This window comes from Stigmatopora nigra, chromosome 14 (assembly GCF_051989575.1).
Source record: "Stigmatopora nigra isolate UIUO_SnigA chromosome 14, RoL_Snig_1.1, whole genome shotgun sequence".
In the NCBI taxonomy this organism is placed as follows: Eukaryota; Metazoa; Chordata; class Actinopteri; order Syngnathiformes; family Syngnathidae; genus Stigmatopora; species Stigmatopora nigra.
The window spans coordinates 5,100,221-5,126,092 of record NC_135521.1 but is presented as its reverse complement, the minus strand read 5'-3'; the positions used below and the strand labels follow the sequence as shown (position 1 = coordinate 5,126,092).

At 43.1% G+C, this 25,872-nt stretch overlaps 3 protein-coding genes across 4 annotated transcripts in view; 2 read left to right on the top strand and 1 right to left on the bottom strand.

Moving 5' to 3' along the window:
- Nucleotides 1–20,514, top strand: part of ssrp1a (structure specific recognition protein 1a) — a 31,807-nt gene extending 11,293 nt beyond the window's left edge. Inside the window, exons 4-24 of one of the 2 annotated variants that reach the window (XM_077732464.1) lie at nt 2,123–2,223; nt 8,249–8,296; nt 12,301–12,401; nt 12,526–12,669; nt 14,290–14,363; nt 14,478–14,663; nt 15,939–16,044; nt 16,120–16,313; nt 16,438–16,538; nt 16,652–16,781; nt 16,874–16,977; nt 17,233–17,361; nt 17,450–17,674; nt 17,755–17,827; nt 18,316–18,448; nt 18,525–18,570; nt 18,656–18,788; nt 18,872–19,039; nt 19,116–19,216; nt 19,303–19,480; nt 20,134–20,514. In XM_077732464.1, coding sequence (XP_077588590.1) covers nt 14,310–14,363; nt 14,478–14,663; nt 15,939–16,044; nt 16,120–16,313; nt 16,438–16,538; nt 16,652–16,781; nt 16,874–16,977; nt 17,233–17,361; nt 17,450–17,674; nt 17,755–17,827; nt 18,316–18,448; nt 18,525–18,570; nt 18,656–18,788; nt 18,872–19,039; nt 19,116–19,216; nt 19,303–19,480; nt 20,134–20,193 — 2,121 coding nt within the window. In that variant the 5' untranslated portion in view covers nt 2,123–2,223; nt 8,249–8,296; nt 12,301–12,401; nt 12,526–12,669; nt 14,290–14,309 and the 3' untranslated portion in view covers nt 20,194–20,514. Of the gene's footprint in view, nt 1–2,122; nt 2,224–8,248; nt 8,297–12,300; nt 12,402–12,525; nt 12,670–13,506; nt 13,622–14,289; nt 14,364–14,477; nt 14,664–15,938; nt 16,045–16,119; nt 16,314–16,437; nt 16,539–16,651; nt 16,782–16,873; nt 16,978–17,232; nt 17,362–17,449; nt 17,675–17,754; nt 17,828–18,315; nt 18,449–18,524; nt 18,571–18,655; nt 18,789–18,871; nt 19,040–19,115; nt 19,217–19,302; nt 19,481–20,133 lie in introns of those variants that run through there. The other variant, XM_077732463.1, reaches the window with a different exon arrangement.
- Nucleotides 2,571–12,575, bottom strand: clcf1 (cardiotrophin-like cytokine factor 1). Its single transcript, XM_077732474.1, has 3 exons — nt 12,148–12,575; nt 5,959–6,101; nt 2,571–5,217 (listed from the first exon to the last, which is right to left on the bottom strand). Exons 1-3 carry the CDS (start codon nt 12,161–12,163, stop codon nt 4,222–4,224), a joined length of 1,155 nt encoding a protein of 384 aa, XP_077588600.1. The 5' UTR covers nt 12,164–12,575; the 3' UTR covers nt 2,571–4,221.
- Nucleotides 20,515–20,663: 149 nt separating the features above from the next.
- On the top strand, nt 20,664–25,835 carry p2rx3a (purinergic receptor P2X, ligand-gated ion channel, 3a). The gene is made up of 12 exons (XM_077732472.1): nt 20,664–22,530; nt 22,876–23,011; nt 23,096–23,167; nt 23,412–23,481; nt 23,631–23,721; nt 23,811–23,888; nt 23,967–24,108; nt 24,237–24,373; nt 24,442–24,535; nt 24,689–24,754; nt 24,833–24,910; nt 25,179–25,835. The coding sequence occupies exons 1-12, from the start codon at nt 22,406–22,408 to the stop codon at nt 25,305–25,307; spliced, it is 1,218 nt and encodes a 405-aa protein (XP_077588598.1). The 5' UTR covers nt 20,664–22,405; the 3' UTR covers nt 25,308–25,835.
- The last annotated feature ends 37 nt before the right edge of the window (nt 25,836–25,872 follow it).

Genomic DNA, 25,872 nt, shown 5'->3' with positions numbered 1-25,872 from the left:
TAACTAGGCGACCCCTATCAATATGATCAAATTTAGAATGCTTTTCAAATAGTTTGCAGAATTCAAACATCAAATCAAGTATAACTCATGTCTTGGTTTTAGATAACAATCGTGTGGGGTTGAAAAAGAAGTGAGCATGCTACTTTCAAAATAATTCAATGTCTTAAATTTAATTGTCATGGTAAAGTAAAATGGCCTGACAAAAACGAAAACTTTCCATATTTTCCTTTTGCTGAAAAATAACTTTGCTTGATTTTTTTGTATTTTTTTTATTTTATTTCAGTGGTTTGGTAACTACAGAAAAAGTGCGTCGTACTGGTCAGCTCTGGCGTAGGAGGGATGTTCCGGGTGGGAGCAGCTGGAGGGAGAGACCCGGTGGGCCAGGTACAGTGGGCCGGTGGCCCGTGTGAGGTCATCAAACCGGCAGCAGCGAAGTTTAGTGCGTGTCCGAATAAAGAGCGAGACGGATTGAAGAAGGTGGGGGATACGGGCCAGACGGGGGATATAAACGTGCTAAAAAGACAGAGGGGAAGACGGGCCGGATCACGAGCCGCTAAAGGCCCAGATCCATTGGTAGACAGACACACGGACCCAGACAGCTGGGCGGAATGCGGTAAATCCCCCAGCGACCCGACAATCCTCTGGAGGAGGAAAAAAGGAATTTTTATGTGCTGCAGGTGAGCACGGCAAATAGAGAAGGAGGAGGGAGAGAGCCAGAAGGAGTCGGACAGATGGAAAAAGAAGAAGAGCACACGGGGGTGGCCCAGGGAATTGAAAGGAAGCGTCAAAAGGTTCTTTGATTGGACACCACCCAATGGGGTGAAAATGGAGGGGGAGAAGCAAAAAAATGACACCAAATGAGACAAAATGGGGAATTATTGCGCTAGATGGGATGCTCCGGGACGGGGAGGAAGGAAGACACACACACATGGAAAAGCATTTGACAAGTACACCATCAATAGGGGATCCAGAGAGGTGCTCGTTGACATTTTTGCAGCTTAGAATGACCACACATATAACAATATATTTTATTTTTGACATTTTTTTCTCCCATTTCATTGCGCATCGTTTGGCTAGTCTCCTTGCCCCTCCTACTGTAAATGCGGTCGATGGCAAGCATGGAGTTAAATTGTGCCAGTAATCCTAGCATGAAAAAGCTCTGACATGTAGATAATGATTCACACACGTGCTTAGACACACACACACACACACACACACACACACACACACACACACACAAAGCTGTCTTTGTCGTCTTGTGGCGGCCACTCCGTCATTGCCAAGTCAATGTAAAAAACACGCAGCGCATGTCTCCCGCGTGTTTACATGTACATGTGTCACTTCCCAGTCGCTTCCACTCACCAGGAATGTGTCAGCAGTGACACCATGCATGGAACTCACTTCCTGCTGCACTCGCGCTGCAAGCTGTATGTTTTTATCATTTTTTAGAACGATGTCCTAAAAAAAAACCATTGTATTTTCCACACTAAAGGACGCAATATTGCTTCATCATTTCTTTAAAATTCCCTTTAGCGCAGCTCCATCAGGTTGATGTTAAACACAACTCCTAACCACTACAGCTACATCTAGTGGATGTATAACACAATTTCCTACTTCTACCACTACTACTACTTCTCCGTTTGCCATTATACATAGCGCTGTATAACAAAATTGGTGGTGCTACTCCACAAAGTGCGTTTCCCCATTTAAAACATAAATAAGTCATATGATAATATAAAAAAGTCACGTCTGGGCAAGGTCATTTCTAAAATATTGCACAATCTAAAATATTACAATCCAGTGGACCTTATTTATGAACCACATTTTAGAATAGGCAATTTTTTGAAGGTGCATTGTCAAAGTAAAAATAATTGCTTGCAGTGGTCTCCTACTAAATGGGATGGATTAAAAGTCTGTAATAAAAAAATTACATTGAACTAAAAAAATAAAACGTTAGGGGTTTGTTTTTGGTGAGTATTAGGGTAAATATTTTTTAAAAATTAGGTTTAAAATGTATTATTTGTAAAAAAAAATAATTTTAAACCAAATTGGTAAAAAAAATGTACTGAAATGAAAACCTGCACCCCCTGCGGCCCTTGAAGGACATGTGTGTGTTTTTCAGGTGTAAACCCTGGAGGTGATATCTTCATTGATCCTTCCATTTCCAGCCGGAGGACAAAGACAACTACCAACAAGAGCAATACAAGTCAACAAGAGACAAAGGTATGCCATTAAAAAAAAGCCAAAGATGAGTAAAAATAGTTGAATTAAGAACGCCAAATTTGGAGGTTGTCGTTGCAATTGCGAGGGCTGGGCGTGTATTTGTACCCGCGCTCGTGTCACGGGTCAGAGGGATGTTTATCGGGAAGAGGAGCTTCGTGAGATAGCAACCACAGTGGGAAAGATGAAAGGGGAACGATCGTAAATTTTCACCAGGACAGACAAAAAAGTATCGCATGGCCCCGTCGTGTTTTCCCCCCACCACAAATAACTAACTCCCAAACTGCTCTGCTCATTGGCTGAAAAGTGACAAAATACACCAACAACCGTGTGTACAAAAGTTAGCCTTTATTCTCGAATGACTTCTTGATACAGTATTTCCACACTGGAGAAAATAAATAAACATATTCAATAAATACAGTAAAGGATTGTGCAAATGTCCTAGGCCATCACAGATTTGGGGTTTTTTTTTTGCAGCAGCAGCAGTCATTTGGACAAGTGAAGCTGTTGAGTAATTTTCTAGATTTTGCCTTACCTGAATATAAATGTATTAAAAAAAGTTAACTTTCATTAATTGCCATTCTATATAAAATTTCTTGCAAAATCATCAAACTAACGATGGCCCAAGACTTTTGTTTCATAACCTTTACCCACATTCCAGGACAATAGAATCTTTAAGATTAAAAAGTGAAAAGTAAAGACACTTGCGACTTTTGAAAAAGCCATAAATAATCACCTCCACATGTAAGTCACAAAAATACAGAGAGAAACACGTTAATACGTATGAAAGGGCCCTGAAAGTCTTCTTTTTAGTCTTTAATATGCAATTCCTGTCCAAAAGAGATGCGGAAACTGCACCCAAAAGCACACGCTGTCAAGTCCAAACACACATCATATGCAATAAATTCTCAATTTGATCACGGTAAATTGATCCAAGCAATCATTTGGTCGCTGTGAAATCCATTTTATTTGGAATTTATTCTCACCATTTTCTTTTCTTGCATTTTTTGCAATCAGCCTAATTAGTAGAAAAGCGTCATAGAATTTTCCCGTCTCTCGGAATTCATCCAAGGCTGAGTCGTGTTTGACCTCGGATCTTCCTTTCTTTACACGTGTGTGTTACCATCAGTTACTGTAAGTCCCCAGCTGACTTGTGCTTACTCAGCATGGCTACGTCCCCCCCGCCAACCATTCTTTCCCGCACAGGTCCACTGACTCATCCCGTCTTTCTCTCTTCTCGTGACTCCCGGTCTACGACCCGGTGGTTTTCTTCCTCCCGCTCTTCCGCCGCAATCCCTTTGTCGACGTTCCATTCATAACATTTCCGGCGAATGTTTGCTGATTCACGCCAGTCGTGACACTCAATCTGTTCTCTATCAATGGCCGCTCTGTCGCTCGGCTGACGCCCGGGTGCGAGGGCGTCTGCGCCGGGTTTTCTTGCTGATCTACGGGTCATGCCGACCTCGCTCTGTTTGAGAAGAGTCATGGCGCATTGAGATTGATTGTTAGTCTGGCGTGACCTGCCAAATCACCCTCATTCTTCTACTATTCCCGGATAAAGCGGACAAACGCAACTCTGGGAAGCTGTTTGAGCATTTTTGAGGATTTGCGATCTTCCAATGTGAAGGCCACAACCTTGGTTTTCAACCCACAACCTTGGAATCGGATTAGCGACTTCTCTTTACAAACTAATCGTAGCTACACACTTGCATGATATTTGTAAACAGAACATTTCCTGAGGAACTAAATCAGTCCAATCTGCTTTGTCATTTGCTGGTGACATGTTTTTTTGTATTATTCTGACTAGTCGAAAAAAATCTTTTGGAAAAAAAAAACGGATCGGATCGGGAGTAGAAAAAATCTGCGTCCGGACATCCCTAGTGCCTTCTTTAAACATAGTACCGATTAATGGAGGAATTCATCATTGACCGTCCCAGAGTGTAAGAATGCCCGTCCGTCCCCAGTGCAAATACTGTCAAGATGGCCCCAGTTTCGGCGCTCTCAGCCCCTCAGCCTCCTCTTGAGGCGGTTAAAGTCCTTGGCCGAGCGCCACAACCAGCTCTGCAGTTCTCGCAGGAGCCAAAAGCCCTCCACCTTCCTGGCAAATTCAGTCATGGCCGGCCGCACCGAGACCAAGACGGACGACGAGGGCGCCAGCGGCGAGGACCCCGTGCGGAAAGACCAGGCGGGGGACGTCGGCGAGAGGTCGCCGAGCTCCTCGCCCGGCCCGAGTCGGTGGAGGAGAGAGAGCGCGGATGGCGGCGGCGTGGAGGCCAGGAGGGAGCGAGGAAGCCGACGCCCAGAAAAGTGGAGCGAAAAGCTGTCCACGATGGCGTCCTCGGCGTCGAGCAAGCGGAGGTCGTAGCTGTAGCCGTCGCCGACCACTTGCATGTCTCCCTCCTCTTGGTCGACGCTCAATAAGCTTCTCCCCCACCTCCTGGTCCCTGGCCTTGGCGCCGGCGCCTCCTCCAGCGGGATCCAGTCCGACATCCAGGCCTCTTGATCATCACGCCTGCCCCTCCTCCTCTTTTCCTTCACTCCTCCACTCTTTTTCGCCAGCCCCCCCGATCGCCTCCCGGCCTCCCCTCGTCCGCCTCTGTTGCGTCGGCCCGACCTCGCCCCGGTCCCGTACGAGCCGATCGGCGGCGCGGTGCGGGCCCCGCCCGGCCCCCTCGGGAGGCCGCCCGCTTTCTTGTCGGGCAGGGCGTAACCCAGGGTGGTCATCAAGGCGGAGATGGAGCCCAAAAGCCCTTCCAATCCCGTGCAAAAGTGCATCAGGGAGATTTGGAGGGAGGGGCACAAGGTGGAGCGAGCCAGCTCCCGCACTGCCGCCAACAGGATGGAGTAGGCCCTCTGGTTCTGAGCCAGACGGGCTTGGTTCTCCAGGCCGCGCCACAGCTCCAGGCGGGTGGCGGCGCTGGGCAGCGACAACGCCGTGGCGTTGGGCCTCGGCGGCGAGAAGTCTTTGTCGTTGAACGGGGGGCCCAGGTACGTCAACTAAAGAAGGGGCGGACAGAAAAATGCACAGAAGAAGAAAGGATCAGGGCCAAGCAAGCGCCATGTCAAATCTGGCCGAAGCGAACAGATGTTGCGATGGAGACCCGCGGGAGGGAGCGTGGCCCCAAAACAATATGCTTCCATTGTCTGAGTAAGGCGCTCTTTCAAATATGCACACGCCATGTTTTAGAGGACGGACGGACTTGACGTCTCTGCTGAAACTATTAGAAATAATAGAAACTGACACTGAAATGGCACTAAGGTATTCCGTGTCAATAAATCTCCTTTTCAAGTCAAATCATTCGACCGTAGCGTTCATGTGGTAAAATGATTCAAGTTCAAATGCAGACGAGATGTCGGGCAGGATTGACCGACTCGGCTGATGAACACGGATTTACAATGGACGGAAGAAGAGAAAATAGCTGGCAAAAGAACAAGTGCAATCCTGTTTGATTAGATTTGACTCAACCTGTAGAATGGAATTTTCCAGGTGAAATTTAAACGTGCTGTCAAATCCAATTCAAACCCTTTCAAAACTACACGATAGCATTCATAAAGCCAAATACGGTACATATAAATGTGTTTACTACCCATTTTTAAGTAGAGGAAATAATAGTTCAGTTGTTATCGGAAGATTTACAGAAAGACTATGTTAATCCAGACCACATGTACGAACGAGGCAGTAGCATTTGTGGAGTTTTGCTCCGTGCGATATTTTGACAACAAAATCCCATAACTCACATAGACATCTTTGATCTCTTTGAGCTGGTACTCCAGATATTTGGTGAGCTCGTACGTGCTCTCGATGGAACTCCTCTCGCTGGCCAAGCTGTGGAACGAATCCACCGTGGCAACCAATAAGAACACCAAGTAGAGATGATCCACTGGAAGAATAATATTAGGAACAATTTATGGCCACCTTTATTCACCCATTTACCTAAAACACAATATTCAAATCATTTGTTTGGAATATTTTTTTGCTTCATTGAGATAGCTCTTGTTAGTTGGACAAAATACATTTGGAGACAGGACTTCTACTTAATGGATATTAGATGGTAACCCTGTAAAATAAAAACATATAATATGTGATCTGGATTCCCCTTATGAAAATAGGTAACAAATGTAAATGTTTTGCATGCGACTGGTACTGAATAATGGCATTTAGACACATTTTCATGGTTAAAAAGAAGCCCAATCTTGGTCTAGAGAAGAATGAAACTTGAAAATCTGGTTTCATGCAGCGCAAATTGAAGCTGAAAGGTGGTTTTTAGTAAAAAAAAAAAAAAAAGAAGAAGAAGCCACCACATGCGTGCTGGTCGGCCTCTCATCATCCAGCGTTCACTCCCACACGGACACACACAGAAATGAACGCAGACGTTTCCCGTCCTCCTTTTCGGAAACTGCCTGTCTTACACGGCATGACACCCAGACAGCAGGCCATGATTCATGTGTGTAATTACCAAGCCAACGGGCTGCTGTTTAACAGGTGCAAATTATGTATTGCATAACCATTTTGGGCGACCCCGCCAGCTTTTTTTTTTTTTGACTGACGTGACACACGGCTCGTGTTTTCAACCTCTTATCTTGTCGCTCAAAATAACAGACGGAAACGAACCCCGATTAGCCCGCGTCGTCTCGTCGGATTCTTGGATTTTTTCCCCTTTTTTTTTTCCACGGCCGCCTTGCAATGTCAACTATTATTAGGAACTGTTTATACAAACCAAATCCGTTTAAATTTAATCTTGACGATTAAATTGCAGTGTTACATTTTTATCTTAAGCGAGGAAAGTGAAACATTTAAAAGTTAGAATGAAACATTATGCGGACAACGGAGTCAATTGTGGGAAATTTCATTGAAAAAGAAGTATGTATTTGCTTATTATATGTCATATTATCTTCTATTTTGGGGTCAAGTCAGTGTTTTGTGATGTTTGTGGTAGGCAACCAAAAGAATTGTGTGGAAAAATTGGACATATGAATGTATTCAAGTCCATTATTTAATTATTAATGCTGTAAATATTAGTGTGCATCATCTCAAACATTTTGGTTACTTCATGTTTATTTAATTTTCTTATTTTGAACACTTTTCTGGTTAGTCAAGTCGACCGAAAAAATCCAACAACGAAAAAGAAAGTGATTTGAAACGGTTAGAGTTAGCGTGACGTCAGAGCTAAACGCTGCCTTTTTTCATCATTTCAAACAAGCTCATGCGGCAACATTTCTAATTAGGACTGATGACTTGTAACATTAGCCACCGAGCCTCCGCTCGCCCACATCAAAGCGTCTCCAAGGAATATTTTGGAAAACTCTTCTGTTGTCCCGAGCCGCTCCCACACACACACACACACACACCTTAAAATCAGTCAACTTCAACTACCCTGTGGCCTCTTCCTGCAAAATCATTTCACCTGTCAGGACCGGTTCATTTTTAGCCCCACAAACGTAACTAAGTGGTCGCTATCGACGCCAGTAGACGACTTATTTGTACATTTCTTTTTGGAGAATTTCCAGGCTAGGTCTCTGCTCTTTTATGGCCATTTACAGGTATTACAGTTTGAGGTTCTTTCTTAACTCATAGCCTGCCATTGACATCAACGTGGATAAGAAATTGAGCAAAGGGTAATTGTGCTTGGAAACCGTCCCAAAATGTAAATAGTCTTGAGAAAGATTGGGAAATATTCACGTCGCCCATGAATGGAACCATGGTATTTTTCTATGAGCGGCAGAACGATTATAGCGCAAAGGTTGTTATGTAATGTTGGCATGAATGACTTGATTAGAGTTTGGCAATAGATCCGACTTTGAGGTGAGCCCCGCAGGCTGGTTTGTGGCCGCTTCTATTCACAACATTCTCCTTTGGAACCACTGAGTGCATTTTTAGCCACAGCAACGTGTCTGCACCTTGTCCCAACGTAACATGTCTTTGTGTGGTGGTCTTTTATCATTTACTAATATAGCAATATACCAGGAAAACTATTGTACATATTTTTGCTTCTTGTCTAATGGACATTTTTTGTCATTTTCTTTACAGACAGACTTGCATCTTCTACTCAAATTACCACCTACAAATACAAACAAGGTTTGATTTTTTTTTTTATCCTACAAGCACACTTTGAACATTTGTATTTGTTAAACTACTGATCCCGAGATAGTCATCCGATGAAAATGAAGGACATTTAAAACAAAGCACTTAACCTAGAATAAATATACTTATTTTTATTGCAAAGTTAAACGCATCTACATTCAATTGGGTTCTTACACACACTGAATAACTGAGCCATTCATTGTAATTTGTGCATATTCCACATTTCAGTAGTTTCATAAATGCTTCTTGTTAAAGGGACTTATTATTGTAATTTGTGTATTTAGATTAGATTAGGATATTATTTCATCCCGTATTCGGGAAATTTCTTGGTTGCTGTAGACACAGAAGACATTGTAGACCTAGGTAAAAAATGCACATTTTTACCTGCTAAAAAACTCAAGACTTTTCAATTTTTTGGAGTTAAAAAGCCAGCCGACGGGTACATAAAGTCAGAGAGAAAATGTAAATCCCTCCAAAACTCTACTTTTTATTTATATAAGAGAAGGTTTGGACATGTAAATATTTATGAACAAGTCTTATCTTTCATTCATTGACATTCAACCTCTTTTTTGCACCAGATGCTGGTTATAATCCAACGGGTGTGCAGACTTTTTCTATCCGCCGTACGTTACGATAAACTTCACGCCTATTTGAATCCCAGCAAAATGCGTAGAGTGACACACTCCATCAAAAACACAACATGTGCGCAATTGCGGTTGGACTCGAACACCCACAATCCATCCATCGCTCTCCACGGGACAATTACATCTCAAATTCGCATGACGTGGCTCCGCTTCGCTTTCAACCTCGCCGTTCACACTCCATTTGAAACGGGACGGCGAAACCCAAATACCTATGAGGAAAAAAAACCCGCTGACTTCACACCGTATTTTTTTACCCGCCACGTCAAAACGCTATGGCGACACACTTTTATTTCCAGGCCATGGCACGGGTGGGTTGTCATGGTTACCATTATACCAGGAAGGATGCTAACGGAGTCACCGTTTGTTTTTATAAAGGCTAATTTGACGTTAGACGTGATACGCGCGGGGTTGACGGTCAACGTTTTGTGTGTGTGTGTACAGTTAGAGGCCAGATTTATGAGCAGCCTGTAGCCAATCAAATGCACATTCCTTCACTAACTCAACACACACAAACGAGTGTGAGTACACACACACACACACACACACACAAGGGTGAACATAAAGGGCAAGCGCCGACTGTATAATGCGTCTAACCAAAGCAGTGTGTGGTCACACTACTACTATATTCACGGTCAAAATCAGTGCTGAGCATCGGTGTCATTTTCCTCATGATTTTTAGTCAAACTATTTTATTTCAGTCTTTCCAAAGCCTGAGTCTGGATTTTTTTGGGGGGGCAAAATCTCTGTGAAAAGTGAAACTTGGCCAAGGCTTTCATTCTAATTGCCTTGACTTTGTTTGCTTTACTCTAATTGGCTCCACTTGTTGCATTCATCCTCATCTTTCATTCTGAGCTTCCTCTTCTTTTTATCTATTTGATTTTTTTTTATTTTTAGACTTTGCCTTTAACTTATTTGGTGTCTTTAAATTTAAGAGGAGAAATGGTGGATGAATCAAACATGTTTTAGTTTCTTTTTGAAATTGTAGTTTTTCCACCCCTGTGTTGCTTTATTGTAGCACTTGTTTATGTTATTTATTTTTCAATTCCACACTATAATTCAATACATGTAATACTTTCATGCATGAATTTGTTATTTCAGGTTAATATAATGCAGAAGCATATTGGATTCAATTTAAAAAAAATGAGGGAGGAAAAAAATGAATTAAAAAAAATGCTCATGTAAATAGTTTATTAAAAAAGACTAGAGGCCAGTCATTTAAATTGGGATCAATCAAAAAGAAAATGAAAATGCTATAAAAATAAATACATTGAATAAAATAGAATTACAAATGGCAACAATTCTAATAATATATTTTAGGAAAATTAAAAAAAGAAGCAGAAGGGCAACATGAATTCAAATATCCTATCTTAGCCTCTTTTCAAACTACCACAGCACATGCTCTACGACCTGCTAAGCGGTAAATAATAAATACATTTTTATTAAATGTCCTGTACTGTCCACAAAAGGCCAATTTTTTTCCGTGGCTCCATCCGAGCGAGCGCGCGCTTGCAGAATAACGACAACTGCGAAAAAAACGTCATGTTTTTCCTTCATTTCTGCCGTTTTGCTGCATTCAAAGGGAAACAATGAATCTGCTAATTGAGAACATCATCCGCAAAAATGTTTCCCCTTTGACGTTTTAACCACCAATTCCAGTCTTCCAGTCTCTGAAATTGGGAAATCCGTCCACACCATTTGGCCATTCATTCAAATCCTCACGTCATAAATTCACCAGATGAATCCAAATAATCCGCTTTTCCGTCTGATGGCTACCTAACATTTGTAGTATACACTACGTTGACTCCCCCACATCCAAATGGGGGAGGAAAAGATTTGGGAAAGGGGGGGCTGCGGTCAGGTTTTTTTTTTTTGATTCTTTTTCCTCCGCCGAGGGGCCATGTTAATTTGGCAAAAATGTAAACAGCATGTGTAACTGTTCAAAGCGTGACCGAGCGCTTTTATACGATCCCCCCTTTCTTCCCGCGGCTCCGTCCCCCCCTGAGGGTGCCGTGGACTCGTGTCAGTGGGGAGTCGGCCCGGAATTAACCCCTCCGTTGCCGCTCGTTAGGAGCGCCGGCCAATCAAACGGCATCTTCTTCCCTACTCCTCCCGAGGGTCGTCGTTCGATTGTTCTTTGTTAAGCGTGTGTGTGTGTATTTGTGTGTGTGTGAGGGTGTGTTGGCGCTCACACATTCACTCAACCATCACAATCGTCCATTTTGTGTTTATGCCCGTCGCATTTGTTTCATCTCCACGGGATAGACGGTTTGTTTGAAAGGGTGTGTGTGTGTGTGTGTGTGTGTGTGTGTGTGTGTGTGTGTGTGTGTGTGTGTGTGTGTGTGTGTGACTAACGCAAATCATGTACTTTCACATATCGATGACAGCTAACGAGACAGGCGCTCAGAGCTGGCGTTGACCCCGAAACCTCGGCCTATTTATGACTATCTGTCACGTACGAGTATTTTCAAAGAAATTAAATACACATCAAATGTAGACATTTTTTCTTGGTTTTATTGGATGTGAAGTGATGATGAGGATTGTTTTATTGTGTGTAAATTAAAGATGAAGGGGATTGTTTTGGAGAGATTTTATGGCCATTTGAAAAAGAGTAACACACTAGTAGAAATTATTCTTTTTTAAATTTTCATTATGATTTTGGTGGGTTTATATATATATATATATATATATATATATATATATATATATATATATATATATATATATATATATATATATATATATATATATATATATATATATATATATATATATATATATATATATATATATATATATATATATATATATATATATATATATATATATATATATATATATATATATATATATATATATATATATATAAACACAAAAAAACAGCCATTCACTAACTGTCATTAGCTCATAATGTCATAAAGTAATTATGAATGTTCAGTCATCATGTTATTAAAGAATGCCAATTTGCTTGCAAAAAAAATGTGGGTATTGGTCTTCCGCAATGCCATTTTTGTTTGTTTTGAATTTTCAAAGTGGACTTGATGATGTTAGAAAGCTGTGAAAAAATTCTAAACTTATTTCCACAAATGCAATTTTCAATTGAGTCATGCAAAAGGTGGAATATGTGATTCCAAGATAAATTGAGGAAAAGAAATCTTTGAAAAAATACCCCCAAAAAAGCCTTTTTGTGAGTTGCGTACTCACCTCCGCCAAATGTCATCTTCCTTCCTCAAAATTCTGTTATTTCCCGTCAGTACTTTTTGTCCAAAGTTCATCAATCAGCTTTACTTTGAAAGCCCCTGAAAATGTCCTTTTCTCTCTCTTTCTCCTCCTCGTCTTCCTTGCCTTTTTTTGCAGAGGTGGAGTACTCAGGTCCAAAAAGCAGGTGATGCGTGGAAGCGGGCAAACTTGGAGATGGAACCTTTGCCCGTCCGGACTTTTGAGACCCATGTGACACTGTGAGAGACGACCCAAGCTTTTTGTATCCTCCTCTTCGTCCCTCCTCCTTCTCTTCCTTTCCTCCCCTCTTTTTCATCCCTGATTTCTGACTCTCCTTCTTTTTTCTTTTTTTTTTCTTCTAAGTCCTTACGCCGGCTGATTCACCGCCCGGACGCATCAGCGCTCGCCTCGGAACCACGAGACTTGTCTCAACTCATCTCAGTCTTGGAGCAGACTCCCGAAGCTCCCCTTCGCCCCCCGCTTGTCAAGCCCTCCCCCTTCTATCTGGTGAGTCTGTAGTTGATACATAAAAACTTGTCGTGTGCCAAAATGACACATGAAATTCGATTCATGTAAAGCTCAATTCATTTAAAAAACGTTAGAAAAAAGCTACAAAAGTAGGATATCTGTACAAATATCCGTTCCAATGAGAAGTAATGGCTATATGTCAATCATCAAAATACACTAAAATGGTGTCTTCCTTCACTGTCTTGATGGGAGGAATAGATTTTTTTGCAATAAATCTGGTGAAAGAACATAAAAAATGACAAAGCAATTTGATAAAATGTTTTCTAGCTCATTGAGGACAATTTCTTGTCACTACTGTCACTCAATGATGGATTGTCACATTTGGGATAAATTCTTGTTTTTAGATCAATTTAATTGTACACAGTGCACTTTTTGTAGTATCATAGTGTGTTCTAAGAATCTGAGAAAGATCGAGGAAATTTTGAATTTTAATAAATTCCTCAATTTATAAATACTGAAAACATCAACAGCAATTTCATTTTATTTCAAGAGTATTTTGGGGTACGTATCCCAATTTCTAAATGAGTCTCGACATTTCGATCAATTACTCCTTTTACTTTCAAAAGTTTAACATTTTTGATCTGAAAATCAAGTTAATATTTCTATTTGAATTTGAGTGATTGGTTTACATTAGATAGGTTAGTGACACTTAGTGGTAGTGTTGATAACTACATCACTTGAGGACAACGCATCTAAATCTTAGACACAACCATTTAAAGTAATTTACGCAAAATATTCTTTGAAGTATAAACATTTAATATGATACTCCCCGTCTTGGGGGGCATAATAATAACTATTTGAATATATCATAAAGTCGTTTTGTCGTATTTCCGGACGTAGTCCTTAACCTCGTGAAAGTGTTTCCGTTGAAGGGGGGGCCTAGCGCCTGATGCTACACGCGGAGAACAGGCAGACCTTCGCAAGACTGACAGTAGGGCTTTAAGATTTCGTATTTTGTATGAAAGGGTAACCATGGACAAAGTCTTAATATCTGTAAATACCCGGGTCCCCATTTTTCTCTATTCATTCCGTTTTGTATTCTTATTTTAATTCAGTTCACAATCGTCACTTTGTTTCCTTACACCAAGAAGCGCTCGATTTGACCCATACGGTGCCTAAATGGGGCGGTGCATGACGCTCTTCAATTTGAAGACATGAGCGTTGCAGTTAACGCTGTACTGTGGTTTAAAATAAGCGCACCTTGTGCTGGTTAAGTTAGCTTAGCCATAGTGTCACCGCGGGAATTTTCAACATGTCTTGTATAATATTAAACACTGTATCATGTGAAAACAGTTAACGTGGAAAATTAAGGGATGTGTACTATAATAAATGTATGCCACCAAATGGGTTTCTTGACGAATCTCTAACTAATCCACAAGGTGGCCAGAAATGTAGAAATGAAAGATAGCTCGTTCTGCTTGAACAAATCAAAACTTTCTTACGCGTACAAAAATGTTGGCTCCTTATATCACTTTACTAAAATACCCAAAACCCAGGGACCTCTGGCATCGTCATTGAAAGTCAATGAGTGTCTTTTAAAGACTAAAAAAGTGATGATAATGCTGTAAAATGTTAAAATCTCATTTTCCCTGTCTGCAGAGCATCAGCCAGTAGCCAAAATGGGCGATACACTGGAGTTCAATGAGATTTACCAGGAAGTCAAAGGCTCGTGGGTTAGTAAGCAAAAAAATCTGAAGAATGGCCTTAAGACAATGAAATAGGACCAAACCTGATTTGAAAGCTGTCCCAAAATAGTTTTTGTGCCATTATTATTTTTTTGCATGCAGAATGATGGCCGCCTGCGCTTCAGCAAACAGAACGTCGTGTACAAGAGCAGCAAGACGGGGAAAGTGGACAGCATCCCGGCGAGTGAACTCAACGTCGCTCAGTGGCGCCGCGTATGCTTGGGTCACGGAATCAAGTTGACCACCAGCACGGGACACATCTACAAATACGATGGCTTCAGAGACACGGTAGGTCAATCATCAATGTACATCAAGTCCTGGTCAAGGGTCAGTTTATATTTTAGTCACTCTAGAACCTTATTATTTTCATGTTCTTTTGATACTAAACCAATAGTGTAATGTCATATTCTATCAGAAATAGACAGTGCTATCAGGTAAAGCGAGGGTTTTTGCCACGTTTTTGAACATGCACGTCCTAATCGGGCTGCAGTTACCCAAAGCCCCTTTGTGCTGCCACCACGTTAACTTGCGTTGAAAAGTTTGCGACCCCTAATGGGATTAATGAGCGCTCGCACATGTGCTGCATAAACACAGTAATCACGGCCTCATGTAAGTCAGTGTTTATAGCATTTCACTGAAACAATTTGGCTCAGACTGCTCGGTGGGGGGAAAAAAGTTTGGTTTTTATCTTCCTGTGCCTTTTTTCCTTTTCCTCTCCCCCACTGCCGTGCGTGCACGGATGTGGACCGGGTGCCAGGAAACCAGTGGAAAGAAAGTCCCGGCGTAACCCGAGGTGGCGTGAGCCGCGTCTCCCGGGGTTAATCAGAACACTTTTTGGAGATAAATCCTCGCGTCGCCCAGCGCTGCACCGTGATGTCATTGTTTAGCATCCGTGAGCCAGCGTCAGTAATTGTTCAATGACTGCCATTTTGGCCTCTGGCTGTGTAGACAATGTGATGTCTCGTGTGTATCCTTAGCGAGATGTCAGGAGAGCAGCTCTTGCGGGTTAAATGGAGTATAAAAAAAAGTAGTGCCTAGCTCTGAAAATGACGTGATCGAGCCCCATGTGACATCTCTAGTTGCTAGTTTAGCCTCGTTGGGCATTACCAAACAGATTGATGAGCCTGGCGCACATGGCCGCTGATTACACAGGCTTTAATTAGCAGTAATAAGCACGCAGACAAGCACACGTCCAGGTGTGTAAACTCCCTTTCCAACAGAGTCTCCTTTTCTTCTTCCGCACACACCGCAATCACTTCCACATGTGCGTGTGAAGGGCATGTGTGTGTTGTGCAAGCGCTTGTAAGTCAGCCTGCAATTTAAATAAACTTTGTCTGTCAGCGACGGCGTTGAACAGAGAAGGACAAAAGTCGTGAGATGGATTGTCTTCACCTCCCGACAGGCGTGGTTTCAACGCCGTTCGGTTAATTAGCCCCTCGAGCCCCGGTCCGTTATTTTTTTCCTCCTTGGTGAGGAAATGTTTTGCTAAGCTTTGACCCATGCATCACCGCAGAACTTTTTTCCAGGTTTACATTTTTCTCCGTTTTTTTCTTCCCGCTTCAGGACTTTGAGAAGATCTCGGAGTTCTTCAAAGCCAACTACAGCGTGGAGCTGGCGGAGAAGGACATGTGCGTGAAGGGCTGGAACTGGGGAGCGGCCAAGTTCTCGGGTAAAAAATAACACACCACGGCCATCAGCAATCAGCACAATGGGTTGGTGTGAGTTTTTTTTTTTTTCTTGGCAGGGCCGCTGTTATCGTTCGAGGTGAACGACAACAGCGCTTTTGAGGTGCCTCTGGCGAACGTGTCGCAGTGCGCCACGGGCAAAAACGAAGTCACCCTGGAGTTTCACCAAAACGACGACGCCGAGGTCTCGCTCATGGAGGTCCGCTTCTACGTCCCACCGGGCCAGGCGGACGAACGGCAAGACCCGGTGGAGGTGATTAAAAAGGAATTCATGGCGATACTTACAAGGAGCTGGTCTTATCATATTGTGTTTTGTCGTATCGCCCAGCGCTACTTGACCTTCTGGCGCTGAAATTTCACTTGTTTTCCTCCTCCAGGCCTTTGCTCAGAACGTCCTGTCCAAGGCTGATGTGATTCAGGCCACAGGAGATGCTGTGTGTATTTTCAAAGAGCTGCAGTGTCTTACACCCAGAGGAAGGTAAAGCACCCTCCTACGTACACCCTCCATTTACAAGGACCGCATCCGTCTGCTTTAATAATCAAACGCGGTCCTCCATATTGTGAAGCTTCAACTCTTCCTGTGTCCGCCAGATACGACATCCGCATCTACCCGACCTTCCTTCACCTCCACGGTAAAACGTTTGACTACAAGATTCCATACACCACCGTCCTACGTCTATTCCTGCTCCCGCACAAGGACCAGAGACAGATGTTCTTTGTGGTAATTGGCTTGACTTTCCACCTCATCCGACTCCCAGGTGTATGTGTTTTGGGTGGGAATGTTCACTTTTGGCGCGTTGGCTTTTGTCACAGATCAGTCTGGATCCGCCTATCAAGCAGGGCCAGACGAGATATCACTTCTTGATTCTGCTCTTCTCCAAAGAGGAAAACATCACTCTCTCCCTGAACATGAGCGAGTAAGTTATATACTGTCAATTCATGAGGTATTTATTGAAGCAAAAGCTAAGCTAATGCTTATGTAAAAAAATGAATGCATAAGAAATGCCAATATGAATGAGTGTCACCATTATTTTATTACACGCTCATAAAATGGATTACATTTTGGAAAAAAAATACATGTCCAAGTGGGCTGTTGTGATGGGATTTTCCACTAGAGGGAAACAAAGTTCACCTGAGTAACATGATTTAGTTTTTCTTTTCCTTTTCATCAGGGAGGACGTGGAGCGCCGCTTTGAGGGCAAACTCAGCAAGAACATGTCAGGGTCCCTCTACGAGCTGGTCAGTAGGGTGATGAAGGCCCTGGTCAACAGAAAGATCACAGTGCCCGGGAACTTCCAGGGGTACCAACGCCGCCGTCCCACACTGTTACCCCATCTATTCTTTGAGACCTTCCGGAAATACTCATCTACAAAACTGCTCTCTGCTTAGCCATTCTGGTGCCCAGTGCATCACTTGCTCCTACAAGGCGTCCTCAGGCCTCCTCTACCCCTTGGAGAGGGGCTTCATCTACGTCCACAAGCCCCCAGTGCACCTGCGCTTCGAAGAGATCTCCTGCGTCAACTTCGCTCGAGGCACCACCACCACCACTCGCTCCTTTGACTTTGAGATCGAGACCAAGCAGGGCAACCAGTACACCTTCAGCAGCATCGAGAGGTAAGGTAACCCCGTAAAAATGGCCACGGGGAGTGGGAGGAGTTAAGGACGTCGGGCCAATGAACGCATGCACTTGGCAGGGAGGAGTACGGCAAACTCTTTGACTTTGTCAACGCCAAGAAGCTTAACATCAAGAACAGAGGCTTCAAAGAGGTAAAGCTGTCGCTCAGCAGAGATCCCCATTGGTCCATCACGATCCCTTCCATTTAATGACCCTTGTCGCCCTTCTCCTTGTACTCGTGGCCGTGTACCCGTGTAGAAGAAGGTGCGTATGTTCCTCCCGTGATTGAGGTGATGTGTTTGCATGGCGTGGAGCCACATCTTTTTTTGATTGACATTTCGGTGTGGTGTGATGACAAGCTTTGATTCGACGACTGGCGCGTCTCTCGGCTTAGGCGGGAATCCAGATGGGTTCGGGAGTGTGACACGCGTGCGTGTGTGTTTGCTTTTGCATTGTGGTCTGGGATGGGACTTTTGGTGTGCAGTAACATGAAAACAAGCCTAACTTGTGTAAATATAATGAGCATTAAGCCAAGTGCCAGCTCCAAGTGGGATCACACGGAGTACCTCTTTTCAGATCATTTTTGCGGGGTGTTTATTTTTGGAAGGGATTGGTAGGTAACCTGGAAATGCGCTTTCAGGGCATGAAGGGCAAGATCGACGAGTACAGCGACTCTGACCAGGACGAACACGATGCCTACTTGGAGCGCATGAAGGCCGAGGGCAAGATCAGGGAGGAGGCCAACGACAGCGACGATTCCGACAGCGGCAGCGGTGAGTTGATCAACCGGCGCGCGCCAACGACTTGCCTTTCTCTGTTTGACGACGGCTTTTCATTTCCTCTTTTCAGATCACTCTTTCAAACCTGGAGAGGAGGACGACAACATTGCAGAGGAGTAAGGGGAAAAAAAACCTCCTGTCCTGAAAACATAGCTTAGTTGAGTTTTGAGAGCTAAGTCTGACGGCCTCTTTTGTCATCAGATACGACAGCAAAGCGTCGGCCAGCGACAGCAGTGACGAAGACGGCGACAGCGAGGATGACAGCCCCAAGAAAAAGAAAGTGGCCAAGCCCAAAGTGGTGAAGGAGAAAAAAGAAAGAAAGCCGCGCAAAGAGGTATAAAAATTAAAAAAAAGAAGCCGGTAAACGTTTGGGCTCTGGCTGGGAGTAAAAACCCTTCCCTTTTCAACTGTTTGCAGAAGAAGCAGAAAGACAAAGGCGGCCCCAAGAGGCCCATGAGTGCCTACATGCTGTGGCTCAATTCCAGCCGCGAAAAGATCAAGTCGGAGAACCCCGGAATCTCCGTCACGGACATCTCCAAGAAGGCCGGAGAACTGTGGAGAGGGTTGGGAAAAGATGACAAAGAGGTGCGTCAAATTTTAATCTCTTTTTTTCAATTGGAAGCCATTTTGACCACGCGCTCACTGGCTTTCCTTTCGTCAGGAGTGGGAAGCGAAGGCGGCAGAAGCCAAGAAAGAGTATGACGTGGCTAAAAAAGAATACAAGGAAAGCGGCGGCGGCGGAGGAGGAGAAGTTTCCAAGAAGTAACACTCGCTCGTAGCAAGGTCTCCCGGCTCGTTGTTTTTTTTCCCCGTCGTTTCCCAACGCTGCCCTTTCTCCGTCTCCTCAGAAAATCTGCGGTTCAAAAGGACGACAGGAAGAGGAAATCTTCCGTGGGCGACAAGGAACGAGAGCGCGGGACCGGCAACGAAAGCTTCAAGAGCAAAGAATTCATCGAGACCAGCGATAGCTCGTCCGACTCGGACCACAAGAGCAAGTCCAGGAAGAAGAAGAAGAAGAAGAAGGAGGTGAATTATTAGATGGCCAATGAATGACCCATTGACCGACCGCACCATGCACGCACCCACACATTATCTGGCTCACTTTATCTGTGGCTTTATTCGACTTCCCGGATACGTTAGAGCGATTTCTGCCGTGGAAAACAAATGGCCGCGTTATTGTCTCAAGTTCCAAATTGATGAAAAGTGATGCTAACAGATGATGAAGTTAAAAGTAAAGCGGCCTGTCCAGTTTTTTTTCGTTCCACTTGAGAACTTTGCCAACAAAAATCAATTCAATTTTTTATTGCATCTTGAAACACAAACAAATTTATCTCAATTCTTCTACACAGTTATCTTTATCCATTCTTGTTTGTTTTTTTTGCATTTTTTTGAATAAGCTGATAGTTATTAGCATTTTTACCAGTGCTTAATTCAATTGTTCTATTTACACTTTATAATTTTCGTACAAATAATATTTTGCGGGTAGTCAATATGAATTAATTACAAAGCTGCTCATTATTTTGAATTAAAAAAAATACATCTGTAGTCCCACACCTAGTTTAAATATTATTTTCTCCATTTTCAGATATCTGAAAAAAGTTCCTATTTGTCATCTGTCCCTATTATGTGTTTAAAAAAGAATTTTAACTCGATCATTGTCATATTTGTTTTTGAACTAGGAATCGGAAGAGGAAGAGGACAAGGCCGCATCCTCACCCGCCAGCTCAGAGGAAGAGTGACACACACACACTCACAAACACACTCACACACACACTCAATTTCTCAAGGACCAAGCCTTAACACTCATGTGGATATCTTACACTTGGACTGGAAACAAATTCAATTCAACTGTTAGTTCTTTTCAATTTAAGATTTTCGTACAACGTGCAAAAGTCGCCATTTGCGTTATTCTTTCGTCCCAATTACTTTTTTTTTTCCTCCAATCTTTTGTTGTTGTTGTTGTCCCTCCCTAGCTCTCCACATGGATACTAGTTTTGTTAATAGTTGAGAGTTCACTGTCAGAATTCCAGGCCAAAATACAAATAAATCCTTTTTTTATTTCAAGTTGCGACACATATTTGATTTTTTGTTTTATTTTTAATTTAACTGCTTTATTTACATCCATCCGAAATTATAGGATGAGTCTTATTTTGACGTTTACCCGTAATCCAATTCAATTCAATTAACGCGCCACGGGAAATGGCAGCTAGCTAATCGCTTTAACTTCCAAATAAATCAGCAATATGCACGGTCTGCCATCCTGAATTGACCGCTTTAGCTTTGCGCCACCGCCGGCACGACTTTTGTACTCTACGCTACTTTATCATTGAAATTCACTTTTAAACATGAAACGTTAATAACTGTCATCCCGTCGTCGATAACAAAAGTAATAATTTGATCCCAAAACCGGTGGAAATACTTTAAGAAATGCATTAGCGGTCAATTTGTTTTTTTTTTGCAAAGTTCGCATCAGGGCGTTTCTGTCGCATTCTTCTCGTTCTCTTCCCCGCTTTCCCAAAGTAGCTTTTAAAAGATATCACCACACGAATCGACGTCTTCAAATGACCTTTCCTCCATTACCAAAAGCTCTTACTGTAGCTCCTCGGCTTCTACAAAAATCCCATGGGATTCCTCTGTACTGCGGCGCATCAGGCCAAATTAACCAAGCGGGCGGTTTGCTAGTGCGCTCTAATGGGCGGGGCCAAGTCAGTCGGTCGGCTGGTGACACCGGCGGTGGGAGAAAGGATTTGCTTTCAAAAGTGAGGCTAGCCATGTTAAAAGGTGCACGATTTGACGTTGGCTAGGTGGCTTTTTAAGATGCGGTCCACCTTCCGACTCCCATATCTGTGATGGCTTTGCTCTTGGATCGGATCTATACTTGTTATTGGTCAACTTGTACATTGGCTAGCCGAGACCTTAATGTTTTCCTCCTGTGCTGGCGTCTTGACAACGTGGTGTTGTATTGGCATCCCCGTCCTAAGTTTCACCGGGTCTATAACAGGAAGTCTAATGGTCTACTTTTGGGATTTGGGCTAGCCCAACATTGTGAGCGCGGTCTTGGATTGCATTACAATGAACTGACCACAAACATAATGGATCCACTCAAGAAATGACACCGTCCAATCGCACGCGCCGTTTCGTCACTACATTATCTCCGGCATTAACGAGTATATTGAGAAGCGGTCGTATCGTATGTCGCCGTTATGGTCCAAGGCGCTAGGCTTTGTAATGCGTTTGGAATAAGGCCCCGATTCGATTGGACGTGGCCATTACTCCACTTGAAGGCATAAATGTGATGTTCGATAAGGACAATTGTCATTTATTTAATGTGCTTCCCATTTCCTGCCACAGTCAACTCGGCCTCACGGTTCTGAAGCCGTGGGTTCGATCCCGGGTCCATCCTCACTGTGGGGACTTGGGGTCTTCTCTCCGGGCTTGTGTGGGTTTTCTCCAGGTACCTGGGTGTTTCACCCACATGCCAAAAACCTGCATGCTAGTCGAAACTGGTTGAATGCTAAATTGCGATTGGTGATTGGTTATTTGTCTCCTGGTGCCCTCTGATTGGCTTTCCTGTAATTCTATTTTCATTATATTGTTTTTTCCCCTCACCCTTCTATTTATTTTTTAATATTTTAACGAATACATTTTTTAGTAAATTGGTTTGTGCAACTACGAGCTCCAGGACTGGTGGTTTGTGGTGAATGGAAAATGAGCAAGAAGGAAGAAGGTGGGAGGAAGGGAGGAAGGGAGGGAGGGACACTTTCTCCTCCAAGGGGAGGTCCAGCGATGGAGTGACAGAAGACGAGGGACAACCTCCAATCCCGTCCTCCATAAATCCCACTTGAGCTGGGATCGCTCTTCATGGAGAAGTGGTCTTTGTAAGCCGGCCATCTTCCCCGTCTTCTGATATTTCTCTCCCAGTTAGCGGCCGAATTTCCAGCACCACCAGCTATGGTGTGGGGTTGGGTGACGGACTTCTTCACCTACGAGACCACAAAATCTGTGGTGGTCAAGAGCTGGTCGGTGGGGATCATCAACAGGATCGTGCAAGTCCTCATCATCGCTTATTTTGTCGGGTGAGTGATTGACATCCATTTTTTTTTCAAACGGATGCCTATTTTGTCCTTCCATATTTTTTATCAATGAAACGAAACCCCCCAAAATCTAACCTATCATATTTTGCATTCTAATGAAATACAGTACTTCTTTATAAATCAATAAATAAAAAACCCAAGTGGCCACTTCCTATAATTATACACTTTCAGCATCAGTTACAAATAAACTTTTTGCTTTTTACCCTTAAAAACAATGAAAATATGATCTTCTGGAGGAAAACTAAATACTTGTGGACATTTTGAATCATTTGCATGAAATGTAAGTCATAAATGTTTAAAAAGTGATTCAAGTACTCTTGGTTACAGCTGGGTGTTCATCCACGAAAAAGCTTACCAGGTGTTCGATTCCGGCATCGAGTCGTCCGTCATGACCAAAGTCAAAGGATTTGGATACCATCAAGACCGCATCATGGATGTGGCCGACTACGTTTTTCCCCAGCAGGTAGGAAAGGCACTTGGATTGAAACGTAGCGTAATTGTCAATTTAAAAGAATTGTGGGCATTTGACGTGTGTGTGTGTTTATAGGGTGCAGCTGTGTTTTGCATCATGACTAAAATCATCATCACTGAAAACCAATTCCAAGGAAAATGTCCCGAGGTAAAGTTTATTCTTATTTTGCTACTTAAATGTCAGACACGAGGAAAAAAAGCTCACCAAATCTGAAAGTTCTCTTTAGCTATTGCCGAATACTAATTTCAGTCTGGCAATTTGGCATTAAGCATTAACTATTGGTTCTTATTCCGGCTGGATGATGAAATCTTGAATAAATAGGAATAGAATTCCCATCGTTTGGTGTTTACAACTTTTGTGATCCTAGCCCTAATGGTCTTTCGTCTTCCAGAATGGGAAGCGGTACGCCTGTAAAGAGGACTTTGACTGTGAACCATTTGTCGGTTCCATCTTGACCAACGGTAAATGACTTTTTTTCTTCTCGGAGTAGACGCCCACCAAAGAGCGTGGGGTTTGTAGGGTTTTAAAAAATAATTTAAAAAAAAAAAACAAATACACCCAAATGTTTCCCTTGGCCAGCCATTGTTGCGACCTGCTCGCATTCTTTCAGGGAGGATTACGGGTGCGTGCCTTCTCAGCGGGGACCGAGGTCAGTGCGAGGTGGAGGGATGGTGCCCGGTGGAGAACGACAGGGTGGACATGTGAGCGCGAGCTTGATTTTTTAAAAATTGTATTTATTTATTTTGTCTGACTTTTTGGCTCCCTTTTCACCCTCTTTCTTCCCTTTTAGAGAACCCATGACTGACGTGACAAACTTCACCATCTTCATCAAGAACAGCATCCGTTTCCCTCTCTTCAACATCACCCGGTGAGCGAGTCGTCCCCATTGGTTGGCTTCGACCTGAGTTAACCTTGTGGAAATGTTGAACCCCGCCCCCTCCCCTAGAGGAAACTTTCCATCCAGCATGACGGCTGAAGAAATCAGGAACTGTACATACCATCCCAAAAGCAACCCCTTCTGCCCCATCTTTGCCGTGGGCGACATATTGGAGCACACCGGGCAGAATGTCGTCGACTTAGCCAAAAAAGTAGCGCTTTCACCTTTATGGGGTTTAAGTTTGGGTTTCCTAACTATTTTTTTTGAGTGCTCCAAATGCTGTCGTGTTGTGTTGATATAAAAGTTGCTTTTTTTTGTTTGGAAATCCCTTTTCTCTAGGGCGGCGAAATTGGAATCAACATAGAATGGAAGTGTAATCTGGACCTGGACATTGAGCATTGCGTCCCAAAGTATTCGTTCACCCGACTGGACGAACCTTTTGAAAGGAACGCCATCTCCAAGGGCTTCAACTTTAGGTTGTTTCTTCACTTAGTCCCGCCGTTATTTGGTTAATCTCATCGTCGTCCATTTCCATCCCACCCAGGTTCGCCAAATACTACAAGACGCCGAACGATACCGAATACCGGACGCTACACAAAGCTTTCGCCATCCGCTTCGATGTCATGGTCACCGGCCAAGTGAGTGAAAACATGGATTTTATGGATATTATATTTAAACTATCTTTGACGACGACGAAATCGCCTCGCTGAGATTATCCAAACTGACAAATTCAACAGTTTTTTAGTCAGGCCCGCCCCGCCCTCCTTTTTCCTAACATTGTCGTTGTCCAGGCAGGAAAGTTTAACACGGTCCCGACTCTGATCAACCTGGTCGCCGCCTTCACTTCCATCGGACTTGTAATTTTCACATTATCGCATTCCGTCTTTTTCATGCGGCGCCTCCCTCCATTTTCATTTCTATTTTTTCTTTGACAGGGTACGGTTCTTTGCGATCTCATCTTACTCAACTTCCTAAAAGGAGCGGCGCAGTACAAAGCCAAGAAATTTGAAGAGGTAAAATGCGGAATTTAATCCACATCATATTTCCTCAATGACGGCAGCCCAAAATATGGAAAAGATTTCTTTTTCACGCAGTTGTCAAATCGAATTGATTCGATAAACGTGCAATTTTACAAAGCAATATTTTTCAGTGTATTTAAAAAAAAAACTTTATTGCTTAGTTACGAACAATAACAACAACTAACATGTAACCAACTACTATATATTTTTCTTCTTTTTGTTTTTTTTGTTTTGTTTTTCCCCTCTGACCTGGACTCAAAAGGTATCGGAAGCTCAGATCGAAGCCAGCCTGATTCCGAGCCCCAGCAGCCAGATGTCCATCAAAGAAGGTATGAAGAGCTCGTGCGATTCCGGAGCTCTTTCGCTGGCCACTGCCGACCAACCGCTTTGAAACTTAATGAACACAACCATACTCTGTTTCTCTCCAAGCTTGGATTTTTTTGCTTAAGGAATTGTGTAAAACTGGACTGTCTCTTTCAAGAGAACAGCTATTTCTGAGCACTTCATTGGAGCTCACGTGCAGTTATTTTGTCTCTTCAAAATCAATGAGCCACAGGGTGAAATCACCCTGATTCTTTTTAATAACTCGTATTTCACCCTTAAAACCTATCAAGTGCTTTTTGCTTGAAATAACACAAGTTGGTTTTCTTGTAAATCAGTGCATCATTGTACACCAAACCCCCCCCCCCCCCAAATGACATACTGAACAACTTTTTCTGTATTTTCAAGTTTCTTATTTAAATGCTCTTTTCCTGTCTTTATTTCTGTCATTTTAAGGGAAAACTTGAAAGGTATTATTCCATCGCAAACTTTCCCATTTTCCAATTACCGATGAACCAACGTAAACTCTTCCCATATGAAAATTGTCTCTTGTTTGCTTACACGTGGCCTCCTAAAAATAAATCTATGCCACACATACTCATTGTGAAATATTTCTGCGTGTCTGTGCACATTTT

Bases quoted from the DNA above. Each gene is read 5' to 3' on its own strand.
- clcf1 (XM_077732474.1), bottom strand. The intron at 5,218-5,958 runs GTGAGTTATGGG...CCCCTTCTTTAG, and splicing joins AAGAGATCAAAGATGTCTAT to TTGACGTACCTGGGCCCCCC.
- p2rx3a (XM_077732472.1), top strand. From the start codon at position 22,406: ATGGTGTGGGGTTGGGTGACGGACTTCTTCACCTACGAGACCACAAAA. The intron at 24,109-24,236 runs GTAGCGCTTTCA...CCTTTTCTCTAG, and splicing joins TCGTCGACTTAGCCAAAAAA to GGCGGCGAAATTGGAATCAA. The intron at 24,755-24,832 runs GTAATTTTCACA...TTTCTTTGACAG, and splicing joins CCTTCACTTCCATCGGACTT to GGTACGGTTCTTTGCGATCT.